General features: G+C 40.9%; 1 protein-coding gene across 2 annotated transcripts in view; it reads left to right on the forward strand.

Annotated features, from left to right (window-relative positions):
* Window positions 1-13,536, forward strand: part of LEF1 (lymphoid enhancer binding factor 1) — a 118,733-nt gene that overhangs the window by 86,136 nt on the left and 19,061 nt on the right. The window contains exons 5-9 of one of the 2 annotated variants that reach the window (XM_021684505.2): window positions 2,522-2,612; window positions 4,214-4,297; window positions 6,458-6,580; window positions 7,592-7,754; window positions 12,622-12,729. In XM_021684505.2, coding sequence (XP_021540180.1) covers window positions 2,522-2,612; window positions 4,214-4,297; window positions 6,458-6,580; window positions 7,592-7,754; window positions 12,622-12,729 — 569 coding nt within the window. The remainder of the gene's footprint in view (window positions 1-2,521; window positions 2,613-4,213; window positions 4,298-6,457; window positions 6,581-7,591; window positions 7,755-12,621; window positions 12,730-13,536) is intronic. The other variant, XM_021684507.1, reaches the window with a different exon arrangement.

Genomic DNA, 13,536 nt, shown 5'->3' on the forward strand with positions numbered 1-13,536 from the left:
TCAGTCATTCAGAAGTCTTTATTGAGAACCTCCTCTGGAGACAACTGTAGTTGGATACCTAGAGTGGTAAAACAACGTCTCTTTTTTCCAAGCAGTATATAAGCTCATGCAGGAAATCATTTGCACAAACTAACTATAAAACAAAATGAAGAACACCTTAAGTACCATGTTAAAAGTACAAATAAAACATTGTAGTTTCAAACAGGGAAGAAGGATTTCTCAGAGCTATAAACATTAGAGCGGTGTATTTGAAATGTGAGTAGGAATTTATTTAATAGAAACCGTCAAACTAAATACCAGCATAGAACTAGAATATAGCAGGTGCTAAGTAAATGTAGTTTCCTCTTTCCTCCTTTGAGCCGTAAACCCAAATCCAACTGGTTTGTACTGTGTTCAGTTGCATCAGTCCTGCTCCTACACAGAATCACTGCTGCAGTGTTTCCAGGCTTACATGGAACATGGACGAGAGTGGAGAGCAAGAATTTAGGCTTGTCCGCATAGATATGTGATTGCAAGCAAGTTACCTGTCTGTATCCCAGTGATGAAATTCCAGGAAAATGCGTATTTTCTATGTACCCGAACAGGATGCCTGAGTAATCACTTAATCATTGCAGACCGTGGTTTCCCTATTTGCAAAACAAAGGGATTAAAGTAGACAGTTCTGGTAGTCTGTGACCTGTAGTCATGATTTTCAAGCTCAAATTTCCACAAAGCTTCCAAAGTTCTTCTGAGTTAGTCTGGTTTTTTTGTTTGTTTGTTTTAAACTGAGCAGTCCCCCTGCAGACCCTGAGGTTTGGGGAGGTTTCTGAATCTCAAAGGTAGGGGAGGCAGCAAGTTGGCCCAGTGATTCTGACATGTCAAGAATCATCATTGTAGGCTCCACTAGATTCACCCCTACTGCGCAAACCTCCCCAGACCCAAGAAAAAAAAATCCCAGAGTATGAAATTTGGGGTCTGCTGTGACCCCAAAGTAGTGGCACTTCTAGCCAAAAAGTCGGGGGGGGGATTTGAGACAATCTTTTAAAAACAGCAAAACGAGATAATCTCATGTAAGCTCTCTATTGAGGATTAAAAACCTTCTTCCTACCTGCTTCCTATAAGAGTTGAGTAATAATTTGTCCTAACTTCAGAGTTGAATTAACACCAACTTTGAAGGCCACACTTCTTAAGTCATTCCCATATGTTCAAAACCTTAAATATCTTATAAGACCCAAATGAAACCCATAGGCATTTTAAACAGTAAAAAAACAGAATAAAGAACATCTTTCATATGCTCACCTGATTCCACATATTGGTCAGTATACAACCATTGAATGCATACTCTGGGTGTTAAACCTGGAAATGCATGCTCATATATGGAAGTGGCCTTTTTAGGCCAGATTAGCTATATAAAGAAACTTTTGTGGCTTTTTTCTAATCAGAATCACTTTCCCCCCAAATGCACGGATTCTAAGTTTTTATATTTTGCATTTTTATGCATGTGTCCCTTTTCTGTACCGAAGGTAAAATGCCAGTTTGGGGCGCCTGGGTGGCTCAGTTGGTTAAGCGACTGCCTTCGGCTCAGGTCATGATCCTGGAGTCCTGGGATCGAGTCCCGCATCGGGCTCCCTGCTCTGCGGGGAGTCTGCTTCTCCCTCTGACCCTCCCCCCTCTCATGTGCTCTCTCTCATTCTCTCTCTCTCAAATAAATAAATAAAATCTTAAAAAAAAAAATATGCCAGTTTGATGTTTATTTCTAAAAAATTCTTACTGCTGTTTTCAAAATTTTTTGCCTAAACAAAGAGATGTCATTTGGGACTAGGATTAGGTATAATCTTCAGGTGGTTTTTACAGTTATAGGGCAGTGTGCCCCCGGGGAGTGTGAGCTCAAGAAACAATTTGGTGGCATTCTCATTTTCTGTGGAATACAACTAATCCAGAACAGCTTGACCTTGGAGCCCAGAGGACTCAACTTGATGAAGAGCTTAGTTGGAGCTGAAGTGGCAGAGACCAGATGAATCATATCAAATGTGACCATTATGGGGCTGAAGATGATTCCTAATTAATCTTTGATCCTCTGAGGTATCACATTTCCCAAATCTATGTGTCCATAAGGGAGCCAATGAAAATATGAAAGTGGCAATTTACCTAATCCTTGAGCACCATGGCAGGCCATCTACTTATGAAGGCTGTCATTTTCCATTCTACACAAGACAATTGTCTACCATTTTCTTAACCAAAGTGGAATAATGAGGGCAAACTAAATAATTTAAAAATCTTACTGTGGTCACTGTTTTACCAGCAGCCTATTTACTCCTTTAAGAGTTCCTCAAGATGTCCTATTTAGGACCTATTTTTTCAGATTTTGAAATCTTGAGAAAGGCTAACAGACTGACTGCAATTAAATGCATCCAATAAGCATTGTTTCATGCTAGACCTTAAGTATTAATGGCATAAAGCATTTTATTGCTTTTCTTTTATTCTTATAGTCCAATGTCCTGTGAATCTGAAAACTCTACTTCTCCATTGTTCTTTTGAACAGGCATGTCCAGACATCCTCCAGCTCCTGAGATCCCTACCTTTTATCCCCTGTCTCCAGGTGGTGTTGGACAGATTACCCCACCTCTTGGCTGGTAAGATCCTTCCTGTAGCCTTCAGTCAGGCATTTGAGCATATGTTCTTTCTATTCATGGAAATCAGCTTTATGAATGATAACACTTGTGGAGTTGAAGAAATTTCACATCAACAAGCAAGGTGCTAACTTTATTTCATTTCAATTTGAAAGATTAAAAAATATACAGACTTTGAAATGGATTGAATCCCTCTGCTAATATGTGTAGAAAATGACTGTGTAGCATTTGCTTTGAAGCTTAAAGTCTTATGGATTCAATTTGTGGCTTTGGGCATTTGCTATGCCTATACCAAGTGCTCAGTGTGGTTCTTCTTGTCTAGTTTTTTATGAACAACTTATTTTTGAAACAAACTTAGACATACTGAATATCAGTCTTTGCTTATAAAATGAGCAAGTGAAGGAAATGGCAACTAGAAATTCAAAAATACAAAAGCATTTTTTGATTGTTAATAAAGTAAGCACCAGTTTGAGTTCAGACAAGTGAAAACCTGATGTTTGGGCTTCCTTTCTTCAGAATCCAAACACCCTATTTTGTTGTTTATTTCTAAAAAATTCTTACTGCTCTTTTCAAAATTTTTTAAATTATAAAGGTAAAGGAAAGGAAATATATTTTTGGAAGAAAGACTTTTACGTACGTAGTGCAGCCCATTTTTATCATGTTATTGTTAGCACAGAGCTTACCCCCATCCCACTCCCATTCCTTCTCCATCCCTTCCTCCCCGCTGCTCACTCCATGGAAACACTGCTTCAGCTTTAGCAGAGGAACCCTCTCCTTTCTTTATCTGACCTTCTGTCTCCAAAGCCCCCTATCACTGCCCCAGTCCCTACCTTGACATCCTTACGTTATCTTTCTTCAGCAAGAAGGGGTCATCCTGCCTTGGAAATTCCAGCTCGCTCGCTCTCTCTCTCTTTAGCACTAAATCTCCCAGTCAACTGTTTGAGTTTAATTGATTGTGCACATACTTCCAAACCTACATCAATTATTCTGTCTGAACTTACTACTTAGGGGCAGTAATCCTGTGCTGAGTGGCAGCTGGGAATAAAGATTGTGTAAATGAGAAATGTGAGATGTAGGGAAAAACAGAGAGAGATGGGATTCTCAGAGTGGAGAGGGAGTAATTCCAATGAATTGATCTTTTATTTGGGTATATGAAGGGGTGGGGGAGTGCAGTGTTCTTAAAATATTTGTTCATTTTTATATAAATTTTCCCCCCTTTCTTTCCTTCCCTGAAGTTTCTTAAAGATTCTAAAAGTAGTTATTTCACCATTCTCACGGTTCTGTTATATTCAGTAAACATGTGTTATATGCCTATTTTGTTCAAAGCGTTAGTGGGGTCAGGAGAGAGGAAGGGGTAAAAGGTCATTCATGGCCTGGTTTGCTTTTCAAGTTGAGGGTGGGAGATTTTCTTCAGGGTAAATGGTGCTTTGACTGGGTGGAGAGTAAGAAGTGAAGCAGTTGGATACCTGAAGAAATGCTGTGCTCTGTAATGACCCCCACGCAGTTCTTTCTGAATACCCCCTCTTCTCTCCTCATCAAACCCTTATTGCTGGTTGGTAACTCATGTTTTGTCATTGATGGGTTCCTTTCTTCTGTGACCTCAGGCAAGGTCAGCCTGTATATCCCATCACGGGAGGATTCAGGCAACCCTATCCATCCTCACTGTCAGTCGACACTTCCATGTCCAGGTAGGTGGAGGTGGAAACTGGGCACCCCAGGACAAGTTGCTCTTCTTGCGCTTGCATTTTGTGCGCCTCTGCTTGCCTCTCGGTTGGCTAGGAGGGTGCATAACTCAGCCACGCGTCTGTCTGTGCAGTGTGCCTGGCTCCCACACTAGGTGTCGCAGAGAGCCCTGGGTGGAGCCAAACGCTGCACCCCACCAGCACCAGCCACAGCCCTTGGGGAGATGGGCTCAGCAACACCCAGGAAACGGTGCATCCAAAAGAATTCACTGCCACCTGACTGTGGGATGTGAAATGCCCTGAAAGCAGACATTCTAAGAAGAGCTTGTTTGATTCAAAATATGCTGGGAGTGGGGTAAGGGGGAGGATAAAGACTGGTTTGGTCTGAGTTCTGTAATTTGCTTTCTTTGAGGAAAGTTGTATCTGTTTAATGCTACAGTGTTTGAAAATGCCCAGGGAGTTGAGAGCCTTCCTGGACCAAGGCTGTCAGAAGAGAAAGAATGGTGCTTATTGGCTGTCAGGCCATGCGGGGTGTGTGTCCTAGTGTGTGAATCAGGCCCTGTGTGGACATGTTTTAGTTCAAGCGAAGCTCTGTGAGATCTGCCAGCCACACTGCTCTGTGTAATGCTTTTGCTTCTGGAAAGGATGGTGTCTGTGCTTGATGTACACGCACATTTGTTGTGCATCCTCTGTGTGTTCGATGTGGCTTATTCAAGGGAGCTAGCATTATTGTGCTGGAAGTCAAGCTGTTGGGCTAGCAGTTGGTTGTGAATCTTCACTTTTTATTATATAGGTATGAAATTGGCAATTTCTGGGGAGAATTTCAGCTTTTTAAAAAATCATTATGTGCTCAGTAAATTGTAAATCTAGCTGGTTGAGGGGGATGAAATTAATATCCTTCCCCCAGAATATATTTTTACACCTTTTAACATTTTAAGAACTCTTGGGTGACTGGATTTTCTCTGATGCAAATAACCAGCATCATGTATCTTTGCAAACGGTACATGTAGCAGAGCATCATTACTTAATCAAAATATTTGTATTTTTCCCATGCCTCCTTAATTTTTAAAAATTTGTTTCTGATCTAAGCAGAGTTCCTTCTTTCCTTCCCAGATGAAGGAATTAATTGTGCTGACTGTGGTAAAAGACCTGAGAACATTGTTCTTGTTGAATTAAATGTTCACTTTAAAAGAGTTTGAAAAGCAGCGCACCTGGTTGGCCCAGTCAGTAAAGCACGGCGCAACTCTTGATCTAAGGGTGGTGAGTTCAAGCCCCTCGTTGGGCGTGGAGCCTGCTTCTAAATAAATAAGTAAATAAAACCGTTTGAAAAGCACAAATGTCTAATGCATATTCAAATTTATCAAAGCACTTATTGAAAGTACTTTTATTTTTCTTGCATGGCAGTTGCCCTCCTTTGTGTTGTACGGTTGTGGATATTTAAAGATTTTTTTTATGCTCTACCAAGCGTACTCAGGAGAAAAGCCTTTAGTGTGTATAGTTTTTACCTGGTGCAGAACTGTAGCCTTCCTTTAATTTTATTACCAGTTTTCCATAAGACTAGATCTTTCAAATAGTACTTTCTTTCTGTATAGAAGATTATTTTAGAAGATGCTGATGGCAGCTTTACTAAATTGGGGACTGAAAACAAACTTCCCATCCCTTTTTTCAGTTGTTCTCTCCAGATATCAATAAAGAAGCCAACCGTCTGAGAAGACTTAATGCGACAGTTTGCTTAGGAATGTAGGCAGAGATATTTTAATGTGGTGTCTTTAGCTTTCATTTAAAAATCATTTAAAAAGCTAAATCCTAATAAAGTGTTATGTTTCCAGCAATTACATTTACTGAAATTCTTCTTTGAAAACTGCTTTGCAAGAAAATTGACTTTTTTTTTTTTTTTTAATTCTACGACCCAGAGCCCTCCCAGGAAAAATGTCTAATTCTATTAGTTTGAAAAAAATTCTGTTATACACAGAATAAGTATAAATATTTCCACTTGAATACAGAGAGAAATTAATTATTGGCCCACTCTAATTCATAATTACTCCTGTGTGTAGAGATGTGTTTTCACTTTCAGCCAATAGCAGTTAGTGGACTGTTTCAGAAGTCTGCCTCCTTTTGCTACAACAGCCACTAGTACATATGTTTTCCTTTCTTTCCTTCTTTCAGGTTTTCCCATCATATGATTCCTGGTCCTCCTGGTCCCCACACAACTGGCATCCCTCATCCAGCTATTGTAACGCCTCAGGTCAAACAGGAGCATCCCCACACTGACAATGACCTAATGCACGTGTGAGTATGCGTCTGGTTTCACCTGTGAATGCCTTAACAAACTGAGGATTTCAACACAATTTCTTCTTGCTGTTGTTGAACATTTCCTCCCTCTCTTTTATTATGAAAATCAGTGTGTCTCTGTCTTGAAAGTTCTGCCCCTGAGGACTTTAAGCAGCTTGATACTCAGTGCACTGATTTTAAGATTGGAATGGAGCACAGACCTCAAAAGATCAAGGGAACCTCACCAAAATGGAGTAATCTTCAGAGTGTGGGCATTGAATAATCTTGAGCTGTTTAGCAATTCACTACCAGGTTTTAATTGGGTTCTGATTGTTGCACCTGATGGTACCTGGGGGCAGTAGGCCGGAGGGCTCCATGCATTTCCTTCCGGACATGCACTTAACCCTGCTTGAGGCTTCAAAAGCACAGAATTCAAGGGAAAGGGGCAAACCAAGCCCAGGATCCCCTGTCAGGCCAGGGTTGTCTCAGGCTGTTATAGCAGGACTAAATTCCCTGAAGAGATTAGTAATTGAACTCCTTAGTCTAGGGTCTGTAGACCGGGACGGGAGGGTGGGGTGGCAGAGTGCATATGATAGTGCATAAAACCCCTGCACATGTAGGCAAAGCCAACATGCATTTGTTTGGGGCAGAGAGTCTAAAGTTTCATTAGCTTCTCAAGGGGGCCCTTGACCCAAAAAAGTTAAGAACCTCAGTTCTGAAAGAGGAATAACCACCCATACTATGTGTTTGGCTTTTCCTGAGGTAACCAAGGAGCTCAGGCTCAGGGCCCATTTTTCGTCAAACACTTCTATAGCTATAGGTAAACTTTCTCAAACCAAAGGATCCTTACTCCTACTGAGTTGTTTTTCTAATTTGATGCTGTTTTGGGTGCTTATAGAGCTCCTAGAGAGTTGTCCCTGGCCTGAGTTTGACTGGTGACATGAACAGATGCTCTGCTTCTCTCCTCCCATGTCCTCCTTCCCCTGTCCCTCCCTCCCCACCCCCCACACCATCCCAACCACCTTTTAGGAAGCCTCAGCATGAACAGAGAAAGGAACAGGAGCCAAAAAGACCTCACATTAAGAAGCCTCTGAATGCTTTTATGTTATACATGAAAGAAATGAGAGCGAATGTCGTAGCTGAGTGTACTTTAAAAGAAAGTGCAGCTATCAACCAGATTCTAGGCAGAAGGGTAAGTAGGGGGGTGGGATATAAATGTTTATGGTGACCTTGGAACTGTTTCGTTAAAGGTGATCATAGAATGCGTTTGTATAATCACAGCCACTTTGGGAAGTAACAGAAGATAGGATAATAATCTTTAGGAGGATTAAACGATAGAATGCATTGTTAACAACTTAGATTGTACCTGGCACATAAAAGACACCCAATAAATGGTAACAGGAAAAACAGTTAACATTTACAGGAGGTTTTCTATGTGCCAGGTACTCTAGTAGGCATTAGATAATAATTGCTGAATAAAATAGGGTCCTTGTCTTCATGGAGCTTAACGTTTTGTGACAGGATGCAGATGCTAGACAGATAATCACCAGTGTATAATTAAAATTGTGATAAATACTGTGAATGTAAAGAGTAAGATTCTATGAGAAAGAATAACAGGGGGCTAGGGAAGTGCCCCTCTAAGAAAATGGTATTTAAGCTGAGACCTGAATGAGGAGTAGAAATTAACCACGTGATTAGTGGGGAGAGGTGGACCCTCCCCAGATGGAGTGACAGGTGTGTGCACTCGTGTCTGAGGCAAGAAAGCACTTAGCCCACATAGGGAACTATAGAAAGGCCTTGCAGTACCAGCCACGCTTCTAGAAGAAACCGGGCAAACACAGGTGGCCACTCCTTCCAAGACAGAAGTAGATCTGTTCTACTCAGAAGCTTTCACTGGACGAATTTATATGAGCTGGAGAAGTCTTCATTCTAGAAAAATTGCTCTCTGGGTCTTAAAGTGTATATGTGCGTGGTTTCTGCATTGCCTCCTTTCTTTTCATTCCTTCTTTTACTCATGCCAGGATACTTTTCTGATCACCTACCGTATACCAGGCCCTAGGCTACAACTAGGACAGGCACTCTAAGATTTCTTTATCCAACCACCACCCAGAGGCCAGTAAATCTTTCCAGGTGCTTTTCTCAGGATTGAAAAGGTTTTAAAACGTTAGGTATCTGAGGAGTGGTGGAAAAAATTGGAATTTTTCTAATATTACATTATAATTTTAGAAATGCTTCATTTTAATTTGTTGATGCTCTTCATATATGTGTGATAGGTTACTTAAATTATGACCTTATGTATTTGTTTTTGCAACCTCTCAAGAAATTCATGATTTGTAAGTGAACATTTAGGCGAGAAAGGTCTAACGACCTTTGTAAAACTTAGATGATCATGTTTTAGCTGTTTTTACCATGTTTGATACAAACCTAATAAATTTCGACATTCATAATGGAAGACATGCAGAAGATTTCCAGGCCACATGAACAGATAGAGGGAAGTAAGCTCTCTTGCATTATCAATTCCTGTTGGATAGAATAAAAATGCAGTTATTTCCAATCTGCAGGACACCAGGGTTTCAGGGGGTAGGGTGTGGTGGCAGATTATAGCTCTCTTGGTGCCCCATGTACAATACTCTCCCTCCCTGTGGATTCTTAAACACTTAATAACAATAATTACAGTGATTTCCCAAGCCAGAGCATAGGGATAAATGATTCCCATCATCTTTGAGGAACTTCGCCTTAAAAGTTTAAAGGCTGATGACCATTGCCCCTGACCCTTTAAAAGAAGAAACCGGAGGGAAAGAAGCATTGATGTTCTTTTTTCAGTTTTTATAAAACTCTTAGCTTTTTTCCCGTTTTTGAGTTAAAGGTCCCCTGGCCCTCCAATGGGAATTATTTTCCTGCTCGAGAGAGTAAGTAAGGATATGAATCGGAGGTATGCTTCCTATTTTTAATGCACATTTCCAACAATTGCTACTTTCTCAGCTCCCTTAACGATCCCCAGATCAGAGCGTGTGTCCTAAAAGATGGTTCTCATTTGGGATCTCTCTCTGTCTTTGATTTGGACACCTGTTTCTATTTATAGGTCTCTGAGATCTTTGATTAAGATCAGGTTTTCTATCCTTTCATAACTCCCCTCTGGCAGGGTAGTCCTTGCTAGTTCTTTAAAGTTCCTGCTTTAAAATCATGAAGTTTTACACTGGGATAATTAGAATTCTTAAAAGTAGAACTTAAATCCATTCTGGCACATTTTATCTTTTTGATTTTATCTATTTATACTGTATATCTAAAAAGAAATGTTCAGTCATTTGAATTAAAGTTTTCTTCTTCATGTTATAAATAATAATACCACAAATCTTACTTTAAAAGAAGCCTTTTCAGACCTTCCAGGCTGTAAGGAAAGTCCATTTGTTGCAAATTTATTGTGAGAATTTTTTTTATCTTGGACTGTATACATTTTCTAAAGTTAAATTGGTATTTTCCCAACAACTTGGGAAATGTTGACAATGAAATCTGATTTTTTTTTTAAATTCAGTTTTTCAGTAAGCAAGAGATAGAAAAGTGTTTTTAAAAGCCCATTGTGTTTCAGAAATTCCTATAAAGAAAGACCATATTTCTTGTTTGTACTAGACTTTTTGTTTTCACTTACAAGGCTTTAATACCATTGTTTTACCTACTGTTTTACTCTGGTAAATGATCTTTTATTTGTGGGTAGATTAAAAATATTAGAAATACCAGGGAACTAAAAGCAACTGAAAATTCAAGTAAATAGTTCGTGGCCTTTTTCTCCTTGCATTTTGCTTAGTTTTGTTAGCTGGGATCATTTTGTCAACTTAAGTGTCCCATTTTAACTCAAAAATAACTGGTTGTTTGGGTAGAAGACCTAACCTCCATACATATTTTGAGAGATAAATTTTATAAAACTTATTTCAGGTTTTCTCAGCAAGTTATAAAGCTGCCAGAGACTATATAAAATTATACCGATGTATATTGCATTAGTTTAAGAGAGTTCTGACTTGTCAAATGGATAAACAAATTTACAAAAGTTATAATTTTACTTTTTTTTCCTTTTTGTCTCCCTGTTTGTTCCTTATTGGTAACACTTTGCCTCTTGCCAATCACATTTAGCACCAGAACTGTGTAAATATTAATGATCAGTCTTTTCTTTAAAAAACAAAAACAAAAAAACCCCAACAGACAATCAAAGCAGATCTTTTCCATTGTGTCCAGTTTGTTTTCTGCCCTATGTAGGTCTCAGTACTGGGTCAGTGTTCCAGATTAAGCAAGGCCAGTGGTTGGGAGAAGCCTGGTTTAAACTCGCAGCACTGCCTCAGACACGCCTCCTTCTTAGGCTTGATTTCACTAATTGTATTCGTTCTGCGGGTACAAAGAACTGTGTCTCAGGTAACTTTTTTTCAGGGTTTTTTTCCTTCCACCTCCCCAGCGTGTCCGGCTCCCCCGGCCCCCCATCATTTTTTAAAAGAAAGGCTTATTACCTGATTTGCCTTCAGATTCGGACCCAAGTCCTGCTTCTTAACTACTTGATACTCTGCACTTCTAAAGTGATTTAAAAATAAGCCATCTGTCCTATCCAACACTGAGGCCCAGGCTGGTTTCAGGGGCTTCCAGAAGAACTGAATCCGAGGCCCTGCCCTTAGGCACCGCCTGTGCTGGAAGCTGGAGTGGGAGGGTGGGTGCTGCGGAAGGTGCTTCAGCGTTCTTCTTGAGATCAGGTCCCTGGTCCTGAAACAAACAGGAGCAGCAGGTGTTTGTTTTCTTGAGGAAAGCTGCCTAGCCATACCTCAGGAGCCTCCTCCCGGAGAACTTTTTCTCTTTCGTTGCCTCTCTCCCTCACTCCTCTGTCCTTTCCCCACTCCAGTTCAGCCACACCTTTCTTTTCTTTTCCTTATTTTTTAAAACTAGGACAGGGGAATTAAAATCAATTAGGCAGGGTAGCCATGAATGAGAAAGACCCTCCTAGCACCCTAGAGCTGGGGCGAGCAGGAGTGGGCAGGTGGGAGCTGACCCAGGGTGTGGGTGTGTGTGGTGTGGGTCAGGTCTGCCCCTCCTGTGGCTTCGCCTCCGTGCCATCCTCTCTGGCTAGTTGGTCCCCCAAAGTCCAGCCGGTTCTCCTGGAAGGTTCCACTGGCAGATCCTAGCACTGAAGAAGTGGGGAAAATACTTGAAAACTGCCTGCTAGGGCACCTAGATTGAGTCGTGTGCAAACATATGCAAAGCAATGTGCAAATGTAAGCTGCTTAAATTTCCTAACGGATGCCTTGCGTACACAAGCTATTTTGCTGTATATGATACATAATTATGTCAGTTATTAAAAGGGAAATGGAAAGTTCGCAGGAGGATATCAGCCATTACATTCTCCAGGTTAGATACTCCAGTCTCAGATTCTAGATGGCAAAAGAAATCTAGATAGTGCTCCTTGCTAAAAACCATAGCCATAAGGAGCGCACATGTGATTGGACCGTGTTATCGGTATGCTCCCTCTAGACAGGTAGTGTGAGGAGAGGGTGATGGGACAGAGACAGACTGACTTGATGTCTTGCTTTATAGACAGGATCATAGGAACAAGGTTTCAGACCCTTCATATTGACAGAGTGGGAGAGTGTCCGTGTGAGGTGAGGATGCATCTGTGTGGAAAAGACATCTGGAAATTATCACATTTTGCATGGATAAATGGTACTTGGTCTCGAATACCAGAATATGGTACAGACTGAAAAAGCACTAAGTTGGGTGTTGAGGTTCACCAGTGAAAGTTCTAATTTACACTGGAAAAGAGAAAGAGTGGGTGACAGATCATTTTACTTCGGCTATTTAATTGCTTTTGATGTGTTCCATGTGATATGGGAGAACAGGATAGAGACCAAAGTTTGAGTTGCACTCTCACCTCCAGACTCCGAGTGGGTCTATGCAGGACTTGCTCTTCTGTCATTTAAAAATAAATCAGAGTTTAAGTGCTTAATATTTTCATTCTTTGATGTTTGAAATATGTAATACTATTTCTCTTTTGCTTACTTGATTTGTTCTCCTTCCTCTTTTTGTTTTAGTGGCATGCCCTCTCCCGTGAAGAGCAGGCTAAATACTACGAATTAGCACGGAAGGAAAGACAGCTACATATGCAGCTGTATCCAGGCTGGTCTGCAAGAGACAATTATGTAAGCTCTTCTGCATACCAACAGCTCGCTACTTTCACTCATTCTTTCTGTTACTTTTGTATTTTTTTTTTGAGGTTTTATTTATTTATATAGACAGCGAGAGAGGGAGAGAGAGAGCACAAGCCAGGGGAGCGGCAGGCAGAGGGAGAGGGAGATGCAGACTTCCTGCTGAGCAGGGAGCCCCACATGGGACTCGATCCCAGGACCCTGGGATCATGACCTGAGCCAAAGGGAGACGCTTAACTGACTGAGCCACCCAGGCGCCCCCTTTCTGTTACTTTTGTGATGGAAATGTGTTTTAGAGTACAGTGGCTCCCCCCATCCTCCCTTCTTCGCTGGGGATACATTTCAGGACCCCCAGTGGATTCCTGAAACCACCAATAGTACTGAACCCTGTATGTACTATGTTTTCTCCCGTTCATACATACCTATGATAAAGTTTATAAAGTAGACACAGTAAGCGATTAACAATAATAATATAGAACAATCATAACAATATACTGTACTAAAAGTTATGTCAATGTAGTCTGTCTCTCTAAAAATACCTTATTGTACCGTACTCCCCCCTCTCCTCGTGAGGAGGTGAGACGGTAACATGATGACATGAAGTGAGATGACTGATGTAGGTGTTGCAATGTTATGTTAGGCTGCTCTCGACCTGCTGACGCCACATTAGAAGGAGCATTGTCTGCTTCCAGACCCTGCTTGACCAGGGGTAACTAAAACTGTGGAAAGCAAAGTGACCGGTAAGGGAGGGCTACTGTATATGTCATGCCGGTACTCGTTCCTATTTTGGGGAGTTAATGA

This window comes from Neomonachus schauinslandi, chromosome 2 (assembly GCF_002201575.2).
Source record: "Neomonachus schauinslandi chromosome 2, ASM220157v2, whole genome shotgun sequence".
Lineage (NCBI taxonomy): Eukaryota > Metazoa > Chordata > Mammalia > Carnivora > Phocidae > Neomonachus > Neomonachus schauinslandi.